The sequence below is a fragment of the Carassius carassius genome, chromosome 5 (assembly GCF_963082965.1).
Source record: "Carassius carassius chromosome 5, fCarCar2.1, whole genome shotgun sequence".
Taxonomy (NCBI): Eukaryota; Metazoa; Chordata; class Actinopteri; order Cypriniformes; family Cyprinidae; genus Carassius; species Carassius carassius.
Genome location: NC_081759.1, coordinates 32,690,222 through 32,713,589, shown reverse-complemented (window position 1 = coordinate 32,713,589; position 23,368 = coordinate 32,690,222). Strand labels below are relative to the sequence as shown.

Below are 23,368 nucleotides of genomic sequence, written 5' to 3'. Positions count from 1 at the left end.
ACCCAGGAACTATTCTGGTAAAAGGATAAAAAAAAAAACATTTATGGGGAAATTGGGCAGCGTGACCCGTTGTCAGGGGAAAGGAGGCAGAACAAGGGTTCCCTTGACAACTGTGTCTCACCTTTCAGGTGAACAGGTGGAGTTGTTGCCAGTAGATACGCTGGTCTCCACACTGTCAGAGCTCTCCAAACTCAGAGTGTCATATGCTGACTCTCCAGCTGGGGGTGCTTGGTGGTGTAGAATGGAGTGGTGTACCATGGGAGCACCTGAAGGTGGGAAAGGGGAGTGAGAGTCCTGTGGTGCCCCCCAGTGGTTCTGTTTAGGATCCATAGGCCTGATTCTGGAATCATCACAAGTATAGAGCCCTAGAAAAATACATCCAGAGATGATCAATAAAAACACAGAACTGTACAGTATTTCTACAACCACCTTTATGTTATACGGCGCAGCAACTTAAATTATTCAACACACACCATTTACAAACTAATATGAGTGATGGCTACCTCTGCCATGTAGATCCAATTGTCTCTTGGAGTCTAAGTCCAAATAAGCAGGAGACAGATCTGGGAGACTCTGAAGATAAAAAAAGAAGAGATAAATAGAAAGTGACACATTTGAAGATATTTATACAGTTATAATGGAGCAACAGTGAGGGTTTTTGTAGTCAAACCACAGCCTTTATCTGTCTGGCTAAGAACATGACACATTGCTCAACCTAATATTTGAAGGATTAAATACACATTACGCATCAGCTTTGTCTCTGAAGTAAGAAGAATTATTGTTTTAGTCCAACTGAAATTAAACTTTTAAGGTGAATAGAAACTATTGATATTGGGTAAACATAAAGGAGTAATACCTATAATAAGTAATAATAGAGTGCAATAGTCAGATTCTGGAAGTAAAAACCCTATCTATCTGTCTCTCTGTCTGTCTGTCTGTCCGTCCATATATCCATCCATCCAGGGTCAGAAAGCTCTTGGATTTCATCAAAAATATCACAATTTGTGTTTTCCGAAGCTGAGCAAAGTTCTTACAGGTTTGAAATGATATGATGGTGAGTAATTGATGACAGAATTAAAATTTCTGGGTGAATTAACCCTAAAAGTTGTTTAAAAAAATGCAGACCTTATATTGTGGTCTCTTTACAACAGTCAGAGGTTATGGTTTAAACCGTCTTACTTTGGTGGGAGTGTTTCTGCCTGATGTGCTCATACTGGAAGGCGGGGGTGTAAAGGTGCCGTTGTTCTGTCCCAGCTCACTGTCCTGCTTATAGATCTGACAGCAAAATATCTCAGTGTTATTCATCCCTCATTTATTCATATTCTCCATCCAAAATGACAACTATGGCAACTTGCCCCCACACCAAGGAAGAAGACCACACCAAAGCAACCAAACCCGGCAACAAAGACCAAACCTCAAGCACTTTACATAAAAGTACTGAAATTAATTTGGCCGTTATATCTGACGAGATTCAAAACGAAAGGTAAACTAAGGACATATAACTTAAGGGCAGAAAAAGGATAAGGATGCAAGCAGAAGAGAAGACAGATTAATGAAGAAAGTTTACCTGCATAGGTTTACGTGAGGAGATACACTTAGCTGGCAGAGGGGGAGGACAGGCATGACTGGGCTCCCCTGCTGCCATAATCTCCTGGTACCAGCGCTCTGAATCTAGCCTGGGGATTGAGGGCCTAGTCCATGCAGGCTGGGTCTGAAGTGCAGTCCAGGTAAAGGGAGGATGGATGGGAAAAAGAGGAAAATTTGATACAGAAAGGAAAGAAGAGATACATGCATTGAAAGTATGGAGTCGTAAATAAAAAGTATCTCTCATAAAACGACATAACCTTGAAATCCTACTTCATTCAACTCTCTCTTCCACAAGAACAAGCCAGATTGACACAAGCTATGGTAAATAACTACAAACACATCAACACCAGGAAATAACACACACCTCAACAGGAAGTGACTGGGAGGAGCCACACTGGTATGTGTGGCTGGAGTTGACAGGGTCAGCGACAATAGCTTGGAATGATTGGACTGGAGATGTGGGGGAGGGGTCAACTTTGGGCATCCCGAACAGCTGGTTTAACTGACTGACTGTCACATACTCCTTTATACAATCAAACCATCACACACCAACACAAAATGTAATGAGGGCACTTTAGGTATACGAAAGCATTAAGCTGGCATAGCAAAGGCAGAAGATATAACAACGACAAAGACAGCTGGAAAGAGAAAGAGACAGGAAGAAATGAAAAATAAGAGTTCCAAGAGAAGACAGCCAGGGGGTTATTCTGACAGCATCATAAAAAAAAGTCACAAACTAGGAATAAATGGCATTGGAAAGGGAAACAGGAGGTGGTGAGGCAAAGAAAAAGGTTCTGTCATGGATGAAAGAGTGAGTGGAGGAGTCATACCTCACGAGGTGTGTCTGATGTTACAGCCAGCGGTAGACAAAGAGCATTAGGGAAGGCAGTCTGGGCGGGGATACATCCGTTCCCATACATCTTATATACATCAGAGAGTCTGAGGTACTCCTGAGCATACACATTCATCCATCCATACACACATCCACAAAGGATATCAGTTCATATCTCAAATGACACTAGAAGAACTGCACCAGAAATCTTCATGCACCCACTGGAAAAGGCATGCTTGTGCCCAACACATTACAAACATGGCACGCACTTCAACATCTCCAGTGTACACATATACAGCATGTGTGACACAGAATGTCAATGTCCACCATATCACAGTCCCATGATATGTGACCATACCATTCATAAATGGCCTGAACATAACAGACGACATGCTAGATTAAGGCAAACAACACTCACAATGTGCATATTAAAGTCTCACACAAAATGAAAACCTGTTTGTAATAGTTCAATTGATGAATGCTAAAAAAAAAAAATTCACAAATACCCTTCAACTCAAGAAACGTCTGCAAGCATTCCAGGTCTTGACACTACACAACACGTGTTTACACTACCAAAAGTTTAAGGTCAGTTTTTATTTATCTTAATGATTAATTGAAAGAAAGAAAGATATTAACTTTTATTCAGCAAGGATGCCTTACATTTATTTAAAGTGGCAGTCAAGACATTTACAATACTACAAAAATGTAAATTTCAAATAAATGCTGTTCTTTTGAACAACATTGCAACATTGATAAGAAATTTGAGAACCAAATTAGCATATTTGTAATATTTCTAAAAGATAATGCGACACTAAAAAGGGAGAAATTGTTATTTTGAATTATAATAATATTTAACAATATTTCTATTATTGTATATTCATACTGTATCTTTGAACAATAAATGCAGAACCTTGAGCACAAAAGACTTCTTTCAAAAACATTAAAATAATCTTACAGACCCCAAACTGTTGGTAATGTGTTATAATATTTATACACATCAGTAGGGTTGGGAACCAAAAAATGATTCCTATTTAGAGTGGGTTTTATATATATATATATATATATATATATATATTAGTGGTGGGCCGTTATCGGCGTTAACGTGCTGCATTAACGTGAGACTCTTATCGGGCGGTAAAAAAAATATCGCCGTTAATCTATTCTCAAAGTTGGGTTGGGAGCTGGGTCTATACTAAGCAAGCTATGATGACTTTCACCTTGATATTTTATATAACCGACTGGCTGAGGCCAGCCTAAAAAGATGCTCAGGACAGTTGACGGGCCACTGCTGCGCATCGTCACGAAAGCTTATCTTTTTCACGTGTTTTTAAGCCTTACCGCTTGTCGATTGAAACATTAAAGCATCCAAAAACAAGATGCGGAAAAGCTGAACAGAGTAGCTGGTTACTCGCGCGCTGTGTTCGGTGCGCACGAGAGAGATCGAGAGCCAAGAAAATGAAAAGGAAAATCACTCACTGCTCTTGACTGAATTACTTTGTAGTTTTAACAGTAAAACAAAAATATTTTCAGACATCAGATATAATTTTTGATATATATAGCAAAACTGTAATAATGTGAGAAATGTTGAAGGTGTCTGAATAAATGTAGGTTTGATTGTATATTTCATTTTTACATTGAAGACTATCCAGTGCTACTTTACATTTAATTATTTGGGTTCTGTACCTTGACACCTACAAACTTGAAAAAAACTTAAACATTGTGTAAATAACACAAATAAATAAAAATAAACAATTTCTGACCCGCTGACCCCAGCTACGGCCCTGCTCACGCCTGTTTCACACATACTCCGTCTGCAGTGCGTATGCAGTCCGTGTGCGTTACGTATGTGGTGCAGCACGGACTCGATGTGCTTTCACACAGGACGCGTTTGCAGTTCGCTATTCGGGACGTAAACGATCGCTGCACTGCTGCAGACGCAACGCTCCTGGAATCCGTTAACAGGGGTGCATAAAAAAATATGCAACGCATACGCACTGCAGACGGAGTATGTGTGAAACAGGCGTAACGTTGTTTGCACCTTGTGCAATGTGGAATTAGTTTACAGCTTTTTCAAGCACTTTGTGATGCATTTTGGAAACAGGAGATGAGCCCCTTTTCTAATGCACCACCTAGCTTGATGAACCCCTTCTCAAAGACTTACTGTTTGTCAATTTTATTTGGGTAACACACATATTCTGAATGCCGTCGGCAGAATTCGAATGAGCCATTTTAATCTAGATTAATGTAGATTAATTTCAAGATTAAAGTGAGATTAATATAGATTAAAAAATTTATCTATGCCCACCACTAATATATATATATATATATATATACACACACACATACATACATACAGGTGCTGGTCATATAATTAGAATATCATCAAAAATTGATTTATTTCACTAATTCCATTCAAAAAGTGAGACTTGTATATTATATTCATTCATTACACACAGACTGATATATTTCAAATTTGTATTTCTTTTTAATTTTGATGATTATAACTGACAACTAAGGAAAAAACCAAATTCAGTATCTCAGAAAATTTGAATATTGTGAAAAGGTTCAATATCAAAGACACCTGGTGCCACACTTTAATCAGCTTATTAACTCAAAACACCTGCAAAGCCTTTAAATGGCCAGTCCCCAGAATGCAGAAGAGCTGAAGGCCACTATCATAGCATCCTGGGCTCTCATAACACCTGAGCAGTCCCACAGACTGATCGACTCCATGCCATGCTGCATTGCTGCAGTAATTCAGGCAAAAGGAGCCCCAACTAAGTATTGAGTGCTGTACATGCTCATACTTTTCATTTTCATACTTTTAAGTTGGCCAAGATTTCTAAAAATCCTTTCTTTGTATTGGTCTTAAGTTATATTCTAATTTTCTGAGATACTGAATTTGGGATTTTCCTTAGTTGTCAGTTATAATCATCAAAATTAAAAGAAATAAACATTTGAAATATATCAGTCTGTGTGTAATGAATGAATATAATATACAAGTTTCCCTTTTTGAATGGAATTGGTAAAATAAATAAACTTTTTTATGATATTCTAATTATATGACCAGCATCTTATATATATATATATATATATATATATATATATATATATATACATAAGTCATTATGTTTCACAGATGGTTCTTACACATGCATGTGGGTGGAATACATTTACTGCAATATTTATTCAATTATCGCACATCACTACTACTTATTTGAAAGCGCCAAATATTGGACTCCAAGTCATTAATTTGAATGAAGTCTAGCACATTACAAATCAGTGTAGTGACTGACTGGTTATTCATATGACTGTGCGTTTTGTCTGTAGTATTCCATAAAAATAAATGAATGAAATTTGTTCAGTACAGTGGTTGTTACTGAAACCATCTTATCACTTGATAATGAAATTGCATATCTTTTAGTACTAACAAAATCATTAGTGGAACCATTAAGGAACCATTATCATTAAATTCTTTACAATTCCCATCTCTACTCATCAGCCACACAGACACATGTTCCTTATGAAGGGTGAAATGACTAAACTGCACAAGCGCATAAGTGCAAATGACATAATGGTATTGTTAGTTTGTAAATCCCTCACAGCTGTCCTGGGATCATGCTTTTACCTCCTGTGGCCTGTTAGAATATATCTGAGGGGTAGATCTTTGAAAACATGATGAGGGGAGCAGAGAATTCTGGGTTGGGAGTTCATTTAAAAGGTCAGGTTCACTGATGTAAAGCACTTCCTGTTTTGAATATAAACACCAAAGTCAGACAGCACTGAACAGACAGTGTTGCACAAACCATGCCAAAGAACATTTTTATACCATTTTTTGTCTTATCAAACTTCTTCAGACTCCCTCTACATATTTTATGTCTGATCAAAGAGGCATCGACATGAAGCTTATCGCCGATGGTGATAAACCAGAAAAAACGTGCTCATCACTGCTAAGCGGGAGACGAGTATATCCCCACGGACACCACCACCATCAGGATGTACACAATGATACGTTTATTTCAAACTAATGCACTAAATACTGAGAAATAGCACAGATATATCACGATTTATAATGATTCTACGAGTTTAGATCACAAGGCTTCTGTTTACCAGCTTATACAAAGTAGTTTGTTTGCCAACCAAAAACATGTCAATTACCATTTGGTGAATTCAAGTCATGGCTGTTGAATGCTCTTACCTCCTTAGAGTTGGCAGGCTTGGAGGAAGTCTTTCCACCGGTCAGGCTCTGGTATCTCTTCTCCAGGGCAGACAGTCTCTCCTTTTCCTTAAAGAGAAAAGTATACAAAGTCAAATTTACCATTAAAGGAATATCCCAGGAATATCCCTATTAAAGGAATACCCCAAGACAACTTGCTGAAGTTCAAACCGAGCAACAGAATGGGGAAGAAAGGGGATTTAAGTGACTTTGAACATGGAATGGTTGTTGGTACCAGGCGGGCTGTATTTCAAAAACTGCTGATCTACTGTGATTTTCACACACAACCATCTCTAGGGTTTATAGAGAATGGTCCGAAAAAGAGAAAATATCCAGTGATCCTTGTTGATGTCAGAGGTCAGAAGAGAATGGGCAGACTGGTTAGAGATGACAGAAAGGCAACAGTCACTCAAATAACCTCTCGTTACAACCAAGGTATGCAGAATACCATCTGAACACACAACACATTGAACCCTGAAGCAGATGGGCTACAGGAGCAGAAGACCACACCGGGTGACACTCCTGTCAGCTAAGAACAGGAAACGGAGGATACAATTTGCACAGGCTCACCAAAATTGGACAATAGAAGATTGGAAAAACGTTGCTGGTCTGATGAGTCTCGATTTCTGTTGCAACATTCAGATGGTAGGGTCAGAATTTGGCGTAAAGAACATGAAAGCATGGATCCATCCTGCCTTGTCTCAATGGTTCAGGCTGGCGGTGGTGGTGTAATGGTGTGGGGGATATTTTCTTGAAACACTTTAGGCCCCTTAGTACCAACTGAGCGTCATTTAAACACCACAGCTTACCTGAGTATTGTTGCTGTCCATCCTTTTATGACTACAGTGTACCCATCTTCTGATGGCTACTTCCAGCAGAGTAATGCATCATGTCACAAAGCTCAAATCATCTTAGACTGGTTTCTTGAACATGACAATGAGTTCACTTTACTCAAATGGCCTCCACAGTCACCAGATCTCAATCCAATAGAGCAGCTTTGAGATGTGGTGGAACAGGAGATTCGCATCATGGATGTGCAGCCAACAAATCTGTAGCAAATGCATGATGCTATCATGTCAATATGGACCAAAATCTCTGAAGAATGTTTCCAACATCTTGTTGAATCTATGCCACAAAGAATTAAGGCAGTTCTGAAGGTAAAAGGGGGTCCAATCCGGTACTAGCAAGGTGTACCTAATAAAGTGGCCAGTGAGTGTGTGTGTGTGTACATATATATACACGTCACCAGAGAGAAGTCTGTCACTTCACAGGAAGATTGACATTTTGATTAAACATTACAAAGTAAAAAAAATAAAATAAAAAAAGGAAATGTTTACATGGGATAATTATTCACAATAAGATCAACAACAATATTTACAAATTATATAGTGTGAATATTAATTTAATGCCAACTTTAATGTTAACAACTTGGACACCAATTGTAAATAAAAAATATGTACATTTATTGTGGCTTTCAACAATATGCCACAAATGATGTCAATTGAACTTAAATGAGCAGTTCACATACAAAAGAATGAAAATTTCCTGATAATTTGCTAACTCCCATGTTATCCAAGATGTTTGTGACTTTCTTTCTTAAGTTTAATTTAAATGAAAAAAAAATCTCAACCTTCTGAAGCATCTGTAGGGCCATCCTTTCACAATCCTGCGCTGACTGAATTCCAAGTTGATTAGCCTGGATCTCCAGAGCTGCCATTTTCTCCTACATAACCAAGAGAAATGTTTAAATAGAGGCCGTGGTATGCATGTCATTCCAGTTTAATACAGGATCAGCAGCTCAGTACTGACTTTTGAGTCCTAGAACTGTCTTGAGAGGAGTGTCATTACCTTCCTTTTGACCACAGTCCGGAAATACTCTGCCTTCTCTTGCAACAGCTGCCTACTGACCGTCTCCTTCTCCTCTTCTATGCCACTCTCTCGCTCCAACTGGCGGAACTCCAAATCCTCAAAGCGCTTAGTGGCCGACTCCAGTGCCTCCACCTTCTACAGACACACACGCACAGATGGACAGAGACAGAGAGGGAAAGACAGAGGCAGACGAACAGATGGGGGAAACAAACAAGCAGACAGACAAATGTTCCTCAATGACATGCCGAAGAAGATCACTCTGTCTGCCAAACAATGTTTGCTGTATGGAACAACCTTTTATTTTTTTCAATGCATTTCCTGAAAAAACATTTCATACACATCCTTTGTTTGGTGCTTATTGGTTATAAAGTGTACAAAGATACAAAACAATGAGAGGATTCGCTCAGTTCATTACCATATCAGTGAATTAGTGAGGAGATTTAGTAAAAAAAAAAGCACTTAAGCAAGATTGGAAAGCGAAAGGCAGGCATACAAATAAATGAATTCCATGCATTTTCTTTGCCTAAGAGCAGAGGTGCATCATAATGATCATGGTTGTTCAGTGAATGTGTAAACCCTTTATTGCCATGAGCATATTGTGGCTCGAGAGGGAGTGCAGACACACAGCCAACACACACAGCCATAGGATATTTGTGCAGCTTGTACAGATCCAGTTTCTAACAAGCTGCCCAGTTAAGGCTGTTGTATCATGTCATGTGTTTTACCCATTAATTGCTAGTGATACTGAAAGGTGATATACTCCAATAGTTATTTTCATAGTGTATCTTGTGTACAAATGTGATTAAATAAGAGTAAATACATCAGTCTTCTTTGTTAATGTCTTATTAATAGATTGTTTGCTATTTGCTTTGCTTTTATTTAAAGAAGGACAATATATTAGTATCATTTATGTTTTTGCACAACATTAGAGATTTTTTTATATATAGATATTGATATTCAATTTCCACGTGTTAATTTCCTTTATATTTGGATTACCCTTCCTAACACATCATTTAATATTTTAGTACATGTAATTTAAAATATCCATTTCCATACTGTGAATACATATTTAAATATTAGTTTAAATATATAAATTAACTGAGCATTTAAAACAACTTGAAACTTATTTCTAATTTATTTAGACAAATAACTGTAATATCAGTTTGTGGTATGAGTCCAAATTATAATATTGGTGCATTCAGTTTTATTTATTTGACTGTCTATTTGAAAGTATAACTGTTTTATGGTGTTCTGGCTTATTTTTAAATACTGGCTAGAATAAGCGAACCACCACAAGCATCTCTGTTTCATACATACACAATAATCCAGTAGCAGAGGTCTCATTTATGCTACTGTAAACACTGGATGCAAAATTTTAAAATAAAAAAGGCAAATTGAAAATTCAACACTAATTACGTGAACTAATAAAAAAAATAATTAATCAGGGGATCAATCGCTAATAGTTATTTGAATCTACTGACAATCCTACTGTTTTCTTTCTTTTCTCCTGCTTCTCTCTGAAGTGAAGTGGTTGTATACATTCGATATTCATTGTGACTCTCTCGGGCAGTCTCAAAGCACACACTGACCCTGGTCAGCTGTTCCTGTAAGTGCTCCCTCAGTGATTCGGGGCAATTATGAAGCTGGCCCTTCAGCTCACTGTACGAATCCCTCAGCCTGGCCAGGACATCCCGCTCAGCTGAGACTTTTGCTCTCTCCTACAAAAACATTACACACACGTAACATACACACTGGTCAAATACACACGCGGCGAGCCAGTAATGGTGGAGAGGGGAGAAAACAAACAGGAAACTGCTTAGATAAAGTCACCATGCTGTGTTAAAACAGAGATTTAAATATGGGGTTGCCATGGCAATCAGAGCCCATATTGCCGCAGACTAAATCTGAGCAGAATAAATATTTATACAGAACTCCATTCCACTCAATACATCTATTCATAAATAATGTTGTATTATTTCTAAATATCTTCATTTAGCCTCAGGATTGACTGTTTTGCGATATCTGTTGCCTTTATGACATTTGCACACATTTTCACACTTTTGTTGATTTGTGAATTTACTTATATATAATTTTTTTTATTATAAATACATTACACTGACTCATCTTTATATTGCTATCTAGAACAGAGATTTATTTGCGATTTATTGTGAATGTGCAAGATTTACAATCCATTTGTAAACGGTTAAACTACTTATAAGACAAACCAGTGTGTTTATGATTACGATAATGCATTAAAATTATATAAAAACAAATACAAGTTTGCGATATCAAGCAGCATAACGGCTGTTTTTGTATAGGTAAAATAACCGGATGAGGATAACGCCAGAAGCCTTGTACATTTAAGTTCCAAATGGCCACACCCACTCTTTCATTAAAAATAAGGTGAAAATTGTAAAAAAATAAATAAATTGAGTTTTATCGAAAGACTGATCAAAAAATGTCCATTCAAACTACATGTAGTGTAGTCAGTGTCATTTAGATTAATGAAGAGTTAGATGTCAGGCTGTTAGAAATTAGCATGGTAGTAAAAACAGAGCCACAAAACTTGTCAGGAAAAACAAACAGGAAACAGGGAAGCATGCTTCATAGCTTGTGTTTGTTGTTGGTACCTTCTCTTTCTCCCTCTGAGTTGAATTTTCCACTTCATTCAGTTTCAGCTGAAGTTGATTGATGATCTCCAGCTCTGCCTCCACTTGATCAAGCTCCGCCCTCCGTTCCCCCTGCAGTAATGCCCTCTCCATCTCTGCCTGCCAATAAAACGACACATTCAACAGTCTGTTCACTTCCATATGTTACAGTTCTGTTTCATGAATAGGGCAGATCTGCTGATCAGGCACAATCCTGTATTCACATCGATTTTAATATGCAACACCAAAGATGTTTCTATGCATGGCAGATGGTGATGCACTGATGCAGATGAACAGATTTTACAAGTTCTTATGTGAAAATCTAAATCTCTCACTCTCACGCAGTTTTGATGGAACTGAAGGAAGTTATGTTCACTTTGTAGAAACCTCACACAGACTATGGACTGTACAGTAGGTGTAAGATTCAGTCTAACCTCTTGTCTAGACTCCTGAATCTGCTGTTCCATGTCAGTGACACGAGTCTTCAGTTCGTCCACTCGAGCCATAACCCTGAGCCGCTCTTCCTCCAGATAAGCTCTCTCCTGCTGCCCAAGCACTGAAGAATCTTCATGCTGAGAAAGCATTTGTCAATTACAACTTGTGCTGCATGTTTGTGTGTGGTGAGGCCACTCAGACAATGGTTACAACAAATAAACTCTACCTGGTATTCTAACAGTGAACGAATACCATTTTTTTCTAAAGAAAGGGAGAGAGAAAGGCTGAGAAAGCTGTGTGTTTACCAGTGATGCGTGGGTTGATCCAAAATGAGCGGGTGCCTGCGGTCACCCGCGGTTACGAGTCATTCAAAAATATTTTTAATGATATTCGGGTTGCGGTCGGTCAGGTCGTTTGAAATACAAAATGCCAATTAAACCATTGTAATTTATATAGTACTAGACACATTTTTGAAATACATAGGCCTACACTTTATTGGCTGAATAACTGGCATGAAGATGACGAACGAGCTCAGTCTGCAGGTAGAGATGGAGGCGGCAAAGAAGACTGCATGTGGAGCAACGTCGCTGTTTTTGGTAAAACATAATTTTGACGACTTCATTAAGTTTTGTTTTATACAAAACTCTTTTTAAAAGATTTTCGTTTTGTATAAATTGTATCTTAATTTTGATCAATGTTTTATCAATCAATTGCCCGTATTAATAAATAAGAAGCAAATATATAGCCTAGCAGACAATGTAATAAGGCGCCGGCAGGATCACTTGCATTGCATGTGAACTAAACTCAGCGTGTGCCTCACAGGTTGGAGAAATATAGGATATATATTACAGAAAGCTTGAAATGTCTTCTTTTAAACGAAAATATTCAAACCAAAATAAATGGGTTACTCTCTGATGATGTAATACATATGAATTGTGCATTTCTCTCTGGCGTTCATGGCGAGTCTGCATTGTCAACTTCATCTTTGCAGCAACACAGAAAACACCAGTTTATTACTAAACAATTAAATGACTCCTTGCATATTTTCGAACAAGCAGGCCATTCTGGGTTGAGCGAGACCCCACGGAATGAGCGAGCGGATCGGGATATTCAGAAATGCGCTCTCCGCTCACGAGCTCTGATCTGAACAAACCCGAGCCTCAATGTCTGCTGACCTTGCAGAAACATACAAATAGACATAGCCAGACTAGACTATTTTAGTACAAATTATGAGCTTACTGATGATTTTTTATAATTCTTGACAAAATTAGAATATATTAAGTTTTATTGTTGTTTTTTTTTTTTTTTTTGTTTTTTTTGGCCTAGTTAGTTTTGCCTACTTTTCTATGGCCTAATGACGCTACGATGAGCATTTACTGCTTTTTAAAAATGCGGGTCAGGAAGTGGGTCGGGTACAATATTATATTTTTATTTTTTTGCGGTCCGAGTTGCGGGCAGGATAGTTGAAAACGTTGGTCGGGTGCGGGTTATTAATACATTGACCCGCGCATCACTGGTGTTTACAGACAGAGCAGAAGAAATATGAAAAAGTAGGTGGATTCAAAAGGGACTACCAGCAGACCACAAGAGTTAAATGTATGTTTACTTTTCCACTTACAGTACAACTTCTACAAGTACACCTTTGAGTGTTTTAGCCAAACCTTGCATGTTCCCATACACCATAATGTGTGTGCAAATATGTTTGTGTGCTCATTCAATCAGTTTTGGTGTTTTCCAAAATTCTGAGACCACTATTTTGCATTTTGATACACATTTTAATGGTAAATTATATTATTAGTGTTACAATTTGAGTGAAATTAATGAAAGAAAAGTTGGCATTTTTTTGTATTTCAGATGTAACAAGGAATCTGCAAGTATTATAATTCCCCCATAATAATTTGCTTACAACTACTTATGAAAATATATATAATTCATTACAGTATAAATTATTAATACTTATAATGCATTATACATAGTGGCATCAAGTAAAGTGTAACAGTTTCACAATTTTGTGTAAATGTGTTTTTCTTGCATTTTCTGATTTAGATAACTGTAAACTAAAGTTGATGTACAAATAATGTATCGAGTGACTAAATGATGTTAACATTAATAGTATTATTAAACAACTATAAAACAAATATTATGATAGATTTTACAGACATAAAAATAAATAAAAATAAGATAAAATAAAAAAGATCTTTAAAAAATTCAGCAACAACATCTATATCTTGAATCTGCACTTGTTAAACCAATAAACAGTTTACCCAGAAATGAAAATTCTGTTTTCATTTTCTCATGTTGTTTATTGTATATGAACTGAAACTGCTTGATTACAAACATTTAAAATATCTTTTATTATGTTCCACAGAATGAAAGTCATACAGATTTGGAGAAACATTAATTGAATAAATAATGACAGAATTTAATTTTTTTTTTTGGTGGACTGTCCCTTTAAACAGTACATTATTAACTTACAGTAATATGTGCAATTTTTTATTAAAGCATGAACTCTAATAACCTAATAATCATGCTTTCCCAAATTATCAATGTCACAAATGTACTTATTTGATTAGTGACCTAGAAATGGTCCAGAATCTTAATATTTCTTAATCATTTTGTGTTTTTCTTTGTTTAAAAATGATCCAAATCCAAATCCTGTGTATTTAAATTAGGTTTTGAAGCTCAATGTGATCTCAGATCTTTGGAGCTTACTGTATTTCTCTCTCTGTATAGTGGGAGTATCTCCAATAGTTTGTGTGCAATAGTATGTGTGTGTTGTACCTCCTGGTGCTGGCTCTCAGTGCTGCTACACTCCTCTTTCAGGTTCTCCTCCTCACTCTCTCTCTGCCTGTGAGAGCTCTGGGCTAACCCACTTGCAGGGTCAGGGCCGGGTCGCCGAACAGAGACCTCCTCCATCCCTGGAAATTGACACGCCCTCCCTGTGTCCACGCCCACCAGAGGGTCACTCTTATTATACTCGGCACACAAATTCAGGATGGTCTCAAGTCTCTGTCTCTCCTATAAACAAACACACACACAAAAAAAAAGGTTTCAGCTGTGCACACATCACAAAAACTCATGCAACGCTCTGAAATAATGTAAACACACAGTTAACACTCTCACTCGCTCTATTAGGAGCTTAATTTGGTACTTTCTAAATTAACTGCAACTTGACACCAACAGAACATATTGATTTCCACTTATGACACTGTGTGAGCCGACCTTTAAAATCCTACTGGATTCTTTCAGTACCTAATATGTTAAAGAAGTGATAATCCTGAAAATCTGCGAAAAAGACTTCAAATTCACAAAAACCTTCCTTCAACCCAGTTACTGACCCCAAACCTCTGAGCACACTCAAACGACCTCTCACCCGGCTATGATAGTCAGCTGCTGCCATCACTCTACTTACATTTCGTATGTGTGTGTGTGTGTGTGTACACTATACACGTACAGGCTGCCAGAGTTCTGATGTTCTCTCTTAGATCTAGCCGGACTAACTAGTGGCATTTGGGGCATTGGGGCTCATTATATTTTACATGGACAATACCCATCTCTGCTTGGCTAGATGACACCAGTGGCATTACTAAAATAGCATGGCAGGGGACAGTGCTCTCATAAGAGCACAGCCATCCATTTCAGCTAATCAGATTCGATTTTGATGAAGTAGGGGATTATTTATACAAATATAATTAACAATAGGACAGGCCTGAGACTCAACAGAGTACGAGACGAATACAGTATTTTATTAACTACAAAATACTGAGTTTAGTGCACTAGGTGTTCAGTGCTGTAAAGTCTTTATCACAGAGCCATTATTTCACCAGACCAGCCAATAAAATGTCTCGAAACATATGCTCTTCCCTTTTAACGAGGTCTCCCCTGTCAGGAGAGTGCAGACAGAGCACTGGAACAAGTAAACGCTAACTGATGGGTAACGTAGCAACAGCATTCTTCTCCAACAAAAGGGTGTCAGCTCAGCTAGTATGCATGCTGAAGATGCCACAACACAGACCAACACAAAGCACAGTGCGCTAAACCTCTGTGTGCAGATGCTACTTTATGACACGACTGTTTTCTTTTTGGGCACAGCAGCCAAAATGGTGAATTTACTTCATTCTTAGGAGCCTGAAAATCTACTTAAGTGTAAGCTAGAATTTGCTGTGTGGATTTTTGTGTTAATTAAATAACAGATAAAAAAATTGGAGTCTTTCTAACATTTTGTCTTTATTACTCACTCTTCCATAAACAAAGTCAATTATAAATTTTTTGTTTATCTGTAGTTCCTGTGGCTCAAGTGGTAGAGCATTGCTTTAGCAGCGCAGGGTTGTGGGTTCGATTCCCAGGGAGCACATGTTAGGTAAAAAATGTTAGCCTGAATGCATTGTAATTCGCTTTGGATAAAAGTGTCTGCTAAATGCATAAATGTAAATATGACTTATGTGAAGAGGGAGAAAAGGGACTTAAACACATTATTAACCTTACCTAAAACTTCTGTATTTCAAGTATTCATTAATCACAATGGAAAACAAAGTGTGTTTATTGCTAAGGCTGATTTTTAGATGTTTTAAATCTGGTAAACAAAGAAAAATGAAAACGAATCTCTCATTCAAAATTTTGTGCCATATCGCCCTCATGTGGTTTATAGTATGAAATGCTCTAGTTCTCTAGATTCCACAAACACAAGACAGGAACAAAAGGCAAAATGACCTCCAAATCTTCAGTGAGCCAGAAGAGACACATCTAGATATACTTTGAAGACAAAGATTCGTCTTTGTGTTCGTGTGTGGTGCAAAACAAGTTCTCTACTTGAGCATCGTGACCCTAAAATAATAAATGCAATTAGCCACATTGAACTGAGGTTTAAAAGGGAAAATGAAAATACTCTCTAATACTCACTGACATCAAAGTCTATGTGTCCAATTAAATTTGTCACTTGATGATCTGGTTCATAAAAATGATTAGGCCAAATATTTGTTCCATGTGTTAGGCTGAATTTTTTATTTATATATTTTTTAAATCATACTTTTCTGTTATTGTTCATGCTTGTGTAATTGTATTTGTCCTAATCATCCTGTGAAAAAAAAAGTTCGCGATAATATTAACACATAAAATGTTCAAAAGTTTGGGCCAAGAAAATAAATGTATACTTTTATTTAGTATAAAGACATCAAACTGATCAAAAGTGAAGGTAAAAAAAGATTTGTAATGCTATAAAAGATTGAAATTTCAAATAAATTATGTTTTTTTTTTAATGTTCTATACATCAAAGAATCCTGAAGAAATTGCATAAAATAAGCAGCACTGCTTTTTTTCAACATTGATAATGATAAGAATTTTTTTCTTAGAGCAGTAGTCTACTCTTGAACAGTATCAGACTGATTTATAAAAGATTGTTAACCTGAGGACTAGAATAATGCAGAAAATTTAGCATTGCCATGACAGGAATAAATTACATTTTAAAATAAATCACAATAGAAAATGGTTATTTTAAATAGTAATAACTTTTCACAGTATTACTATTAGTATTAAATGCAGTCTTGGTGAGCATAAGAGACTTTCAAACCCTAAATTTTGAATACCATTTTCAATACCTTTGCTAAGTAAGTGCTGGGTTTACACTTAATTTTAAATGTAATATCTGGTTCCTAAAGGACACCAGCTGGGAACCACTGTTGTTAAGGATACAGCGGTCTAGAAAATGTATGTGTGACTGTGTGTGTAAGAGAGATAAAAGGTAGGCGGAGCACATAAATACTACAGCAGAACAGAAGAAATATTTTCAAGCCAACTGGGCCATGACCTAGAACGGAGTAAACACAGACACGTGAGGGGATTTAAGAGTACATACTGTATGGCATTACCCCACAAGCAATATTATCTCTCGTCAGGCTTAAATGAAAAGATCAGATGCCTTATGCTTTTTCTCTTGTAATTCACTTCTTGCCTTGTTTTTTTTTCTCTTAAATGCTTTACTGGTTAAGCACCAGTTGAAATCACAGCGTATTTAACTTCTGCTCCATCTGTAATCTCAAAATGTGTGATCATACGTCTTAACACTAGCATGCTGTGAGGTCACACCTCTGAAATCTCCATTTTTGAAGCTAGCAATCAATGTCTGTGCATGTTGTGCATGCAGATTAGCACTAATTACAGCTCAGCTGTGCTTAAATGTGGCACAAGTCCTTTCAAAAGGTGATATTAACCTGAGAGCAGCTAAAAAAAAAGAGCATTCAGCTCCTTTTGGACAAAAACTAGCAAGTTGCCACACTATTGGACAGAGCTGTGCTGTAACCATGACAACAGTGCCAGACAGACCAGAGACCACAGGACAAAGTTTAACCCAAACAGAGTGAAAGCATGTTCATAATACACCTAATGTTCCTGCCATTGTCTCGAAACGCTGACCGGAGACTTAGTATGGAAAACGACTTCTTACCCTGTATTAATTCAGATCAGTCTCATAGTAAATGTCCTAAAATAGTTTTTCTCGAGGGAATAACAAGAACTGTCGCTGCCACATATAATTAATTATATAATTATAATTATGTGAGTATTGTATTTTTAAGAAAGGTTACAGTACTTCATCATAAAAATGCCATTAAAGAGTTGGTTAGAGGCACTGAAGATTTATAAAATTTCAAGGATAAATAAGGTGGCGAGGAACAAAGATGATGAATGGCAATTCCATGTGGGAATTTGAGATGCACCCATGGAGCGTCTGGGGTTTTTAATAGGTTTAAATGAGAGATGAGGTCTATGTGTGGTTAATTTAGGGGCCTATGGTGGAGACGGAAGTTTAGACTGTTAAAGGAGGACAGTATGTGTGTGCATATGAGGAGGAGGGCAGCTCAAAGCACTGAGATTGTGTCGGGTAAATATAGTCTCTGGGCAGCCACACGTTCTGCACATGAGCATTTAAAATTCCTTAAATCACGTGTTATTCCTGACTGCTCTATGTCTTTACCAAAAAAAACAAAAAACAAAAACACAGACTCCACCCACTGACTTCTAAGTCCACTCCAAAAGCCAATGACACTCTAAGCCTCATCAACAAATACTCTCATCAGTCCTCTACAGCAACCAATATCCATTCTACTGCATTCACTTAGACAAGTTATGACTTTATTAGTACCAGAACTCATATTTAGATTAAATTTGAAAAGTAAAAAAACACTTCAGCATAGCCTACATCAGCATTTGGGCCTCTGAATCATATTCTTCTAATATAAAACAAGTTAAGTATTTGGACACAATGGACTCAATTTATGTCTCATGATCTTAAACTTTTGATCTTTTGACTTTTGCTTAAATGATTTAAATTAATTTGAAGATAAATAATTTACAAAACTTATATTTAAATGTGTGAGTTTTAACAGAAAAAATGCAAAAACCTTCAAATAAAATGGCAAAATATAATTTTGATTTAACATGGAATAACCTACAGTATATAACCAATTAATTGATCAAAATAAGTATAACAGTGTTATTGTCAAGTGTTATTACCATTTTAAATAACTTTTTCATTTTCATATAATTTTTAAATGCAATTAATTCCTGTAATGGCAGGAATCAGAAGTCATTACTTCAGTATTAATATTTTTGTGTAAACCATAATGCATTTTTTTCTGGATTCTGTGATGAATGGGAAGTTCAGAAAAACATCAATTTGAAATAGAAATCTTTTGTATCATTATAAATGATAAATGTCTTCATTGTCACATTTGATCAATTAAATGCATTCTTCCTAAATAAATGTATTAATTTATTTTTAAAAAATTCCTGACCCCACACTTTTAAATGGTATTTTACCTCAATTTTATTATTTCATAGTTTAATGGTAAAACTAGTACTTAATGAGTTAGTGTGTCCAAACCTTTTATAAATACTGTAAATATACACATGATCAGACATACCAGCCTCTCCATTTCCTGCTCACGCATCCTTTCTTCTCTTTGCCAGCGATGGTACTCCAGAAGGTCTTCCTCTTTGTCGCTGACCTCTGAAATGCTGTTCTTACGTTCCCGTGTGCGCGGCTGAACCTGCCGAGGCTCCCTGGAGTTCTTTCTCTGGTTACGGGGACTAGTGAGGGGAGAGACACCTGCCTGAGAGCCAAGAGCTGGGGTGAGACCCCCCTTCTGCTTACCGCACGACTGGTCCTTCAAAAGAGCAGATACAGGAGATGGACTTCTGGCATGCAGTTTCGTATTTCCTACTTCTTCCTCAGCTGTGGCTCTTCGTTGAAGACAAGGACTCTCTGGTACAGTCCGGCCACGAGAGGTCGAAGGAATGCCGGGCAGAGCTCCAGGGAGAACTGGTACCCCAAGGACACCTCTGCGTGCTGTGGACGGGCTGAGAGGAGGAAGTTCACGCATGCTGGATGGTTCTACACTACGACGGGATGACTGGGGACTGTCTGGAGGAAGGAGTGCACGTGAATGGGACTGAAGACTGGAAGAAGTCTCTTGGACTGATGAGCCAACACTGGATCTAGGGCTAGAAGATCCTGTTGAGGACAAAGAGATGAGTCTAGCATTGACCTGTCTGCCTAAAACTCCAGATGCAAATGAGACAGACCCAGAAGAGGAACCATGGGCCAGATATGGACTCTCACCTCTGCGGTTCGTCACTGGACTTGAGGGGGTTTCAGTTAAGGCTTTTTGAAGCCTGGAACTTTCTTGATCCTTTAGCCCTCCATTGGAACTGCTGCCTTTGGATGCAAAAGTGCGTGGCTGTGGCACTGGGGCCTGGACAATATGGGTGTAGCTGGTGGAACGGGTATTAGTGGAGTTCGAACAAGACCCTGTACTGCTAACCACAGAAGGGGTGGAGAGGGGGGAGAAAGGAGGACTGGTATTTTCATAGCTGGAGCTTACAGACAAAGTACCAGGACTAGCTGGATGGGAAACAAGACTGTGGCCACTCCCGTTGAGCATGAGCTCCCGTTGAGCAGACTTTGGAATGGGGTGGCGGGCATTTTTACATTGCTCAGATGAGTAAGTCTGGCCTTCATCCATAGTCAGAGAATTCATAATGTCATGAAGATCCTTGTCAATAGAGCGCACAAGAGTGCCTTGTCCAGGACGAGGTCGCTCTTGCAAAGCAAGGTGGTTTCCATTGAGCTGCCCATGGGTTTCTGTGGAGAATAAACAACATCCCTTGATGATCCTAAATTTGATTAGATTTCAAATGTAGCAGACTTATACAACATATGTTCCAGGTAGGTTCCAGGCAAATAATCGAATGCGATTTTCATGCACATCTCGTCAGTAAAGCTGGTTCTGTGATTAGTAGCAAATCTCCAGCATGTGCTTTAAGATGGAGTGGCATTTAAAACACAGAGGCATAGTTCACTGACACCTACGTAATATCGCGTTCATAATTCATAATAATATTGCATAGCTCTGTGTAGTAAATGCTGTTCCATCTGAAAGCATGTGCTGGAGATTTGCTACTAATAAATTTAACATTTTAAAATATATGAATGTAGAAAATTTTTATTTTAAATTATAAAGATTTTTCACAATATAACAGTTTTACTGCATTCGTAATTAAATGAATGCAGCCTTGGTGAATATAAGAGACTTCTTCAAACCCCAAACATTTTTAAAATTCAGACCCCAAACATATGTGAGGGCTTCTTCAAACATAAATAAAAAAAATACATTCAATATATTTTTTTTTATGAAGGTTAAAACTGACTTTAAAACATTTTACTATGTTTTAATTCCCTTTCGGATTTCTTTAATATATTAATTTATATCCTTTTTTTTGTATTTTACCCAGAACCAAACTTTTTATATTGAACTATGATGACCCATTATATAAAAAACTGAACAACATCCAAAATCAGACATCTATCTCTCAAATCTGGTGATCACATGGATATGAAATTCTATATTTAAAACTGTCAGGGCCATATTTCACTCATACCACATGTGCTCTAAATCCATGCAGGACAGAGCTGGGTAAAATGCATACAAACACACACATCCCCCTATTTTTACACACTCTGGGTGTGTCTCTCAGCCTACACACTGTGGATGGCAAGAATCCCACCCTCAGCCCAAAGGTCAGAGCAGACAGAGGAGAATGGAGCTTGAATTATGGCATGACTCATTCTGCACACTCAAGACCAGCTGAACGCACTCAGTTCTGTTCGCTCTCTGCAGCCAGGGCCACCGGTGCACTAACCATGCAATAAACACGTTATTTTAGTCAGAGCTGTGGCACAGTGGGGAGAACATGAGTGCACAACACATACGGGAAGTGACTCCACAAATATAGTATTTTTAAATTAACATATTAAAAAATGTTACTGTCATTTTACCAAACAAAGTAGTTCTTGAGATTTCTGGAATATTATGTTACTAATGTGCAGCAGTCAGAGCAGAAGCTGCACCACAACCATCCAAAGTTGTTTTTTACTTGAATCCATTGAAAAAAGTGGCTAAGAATTCATAAGAATTAAAAAATGTATAAGAAATGAGCAACTGAAACTGCTGGACGATGCCTGAACGACAGATATAGAGATAGATGTGGTATAACAAATTTTTTTTTATTAATTAATAAACAAAATAACTGAAAACATTTGGTATGTTCACTGAACTGAAAAAATACATTTAATTACCTTTCTTTAATTATAATACAAAAAAAAAATTGTCATAAGAAACAGCTCGTTGAGGCGTAAAATAATTTTATTTGTACAACCAATTTGCAAATTGCAAGTGTCTTCCATATTGTTAAATATAATGCATTTTAAAGGGGTGGTTGATTGCGATTTCACGTTTTTTAACGTTAGTTAGTTTGTAATGTTGCTGTTTTAGCATAAACAATATCTGCAATGTTGCAGCGTTGAAAGTTCAATGCAAACGGAGATATTATCTTTTAAAATTCTGGCAGTTTAATGCCTACGAAAATGGCTGGTAAGGGACTACAACGAGCTTCTTCCTGGGTCTGTTACATCACGATCCCAGATAAACCCCGCACCGGGAACATGCAACAAAAGGGGCGAGATCATGTTCTGCTGCTTAAGAGAAGAGGAAGAGAAAACAAGTGGTGCATGTAAAAATCTGTACAAATATGAATCGCGATTCTCTCTTCTAACGATTCTAATGGATTCACAAGTTTCAAAACCAATGTTCTAAAGCAGCGGTTCTCAATCCTGTTCCTCGCGTCGCCCTGCTCTGCATCTCTCTCTCTCTCTCTCTCTCTCTCATTCAGATCGTCAGATCAGCCCCAACAAACGGTTCCATTTATACACATTTTCACAAAGCAATGAGCGTTATACATGGCTGCTGTGTTCTATTTAAGCTTTAATCAGAATAAAACTGTATATTAAAAGATAACAGATGCAGTAGCATTTTCAAACAACAGTGTATCTAAAAAGTATGAGACAACGACAAAAAAACAAACCATTAAGAGCCGTGCTTGCACAGGTTCTGCGCGATCCTTTTCGTTAATTTTCTCTGTGTCTCAATCGGGCTCAAATTGATAAGCAATATCAAGAATACAACTGGAGCACATTCTGAGCTTGAGAGGGGCGAGATGTTCAGACGCGCTCGAGGCGGTTTAGCGAATCACAACACACTTTAGCCAGCTGACCATTCTCAGCCTATCGTGTATTTCTGAGGGAGGGGCTTCAAATAACAGGAAAAAATCGTTTTTGAAAAAACGAAGCATGAACATGCTAGACTGCACCCCATAAACACAATCAAGCCTAGAAAAAAAAAACAGTAAACCCCCCCCCCTCCTTTAATTATTATCAAAATGCATAATTAG

The 23,368-nt window shown here is 37.5% G+C and overlaps 1 protein-coding gene across 10 annotated transcripts in view; it reads right to left on the bottom strand.

The window, feature by feature from the left end:
• phldb1a (pleckstrin homology-like domain, family B, member 1a) overlaps positions 1–23,368 on the bottom strand; it is a 45,354-nt gene that overhangs the window by 6,000 nt on the left and 15,986 nt on the right. For 2 of the 10 annotated variants that reach the window (XM_059550745.1, XM_059550749.1), the window contains 16 exons: positions 20,202–20,723; positions 19,504–20,093; positions 14,369–14,605; positions 11,587–11,724; positions 11,135–11,272; positions 10,094–10,222; positions 8,484–8,639; positions 8,266–8,358; positions 6,618–6,704; positions 6,048–6,167; positions 2,418–2,537; positions 1,952–2,110; positions 1,568–1,711; positions 1,180–1,275; positions 504–573; positions 123–365 (listed from right to left, as the gene is read on the bottom strand). In XM_059550745.1, coding sequence (XP_059406728.1) covers positions 123–365; positions 504–573; positions 1,180–1,275; positions 1,568–1,711; positions 1,952–2,110; positions 2,418–2,537; positions 6,048–6,167; positions 6,618–6,704; positions 8,266–8,358; positions 8,484–8,639; positions 10,094–10,222; positions 11,135–11,272; positions 11,587–11,724; positions 14,369–14,605; positions 19,504–20,093; positions 20,202–20,723 — 3,042 coding nt within the window. Of the gene's footprint in view, positions 1–121; positions 366–503; positions 574–1,179; positions 1,276–1,567; positions 1,712–1,951; positions 2,111–2,417; positions 2,538–6,047; positions 6,168–6,617; positions 6,705–8,265; positions 8,359–8,483; positions 8,640–10,093; positions 10,223–11,134; positions 11,273–11,586; positions 11,725–14,368; positions 14,606–19,503; positions 20,724–23,368 lie in introns of all 10 variants that reach the window. The other 8 variants (XM_059550746.1, XM_059550747.1, XM_059550748.1 and 5 more) reach the window with 8 other exon arrangements.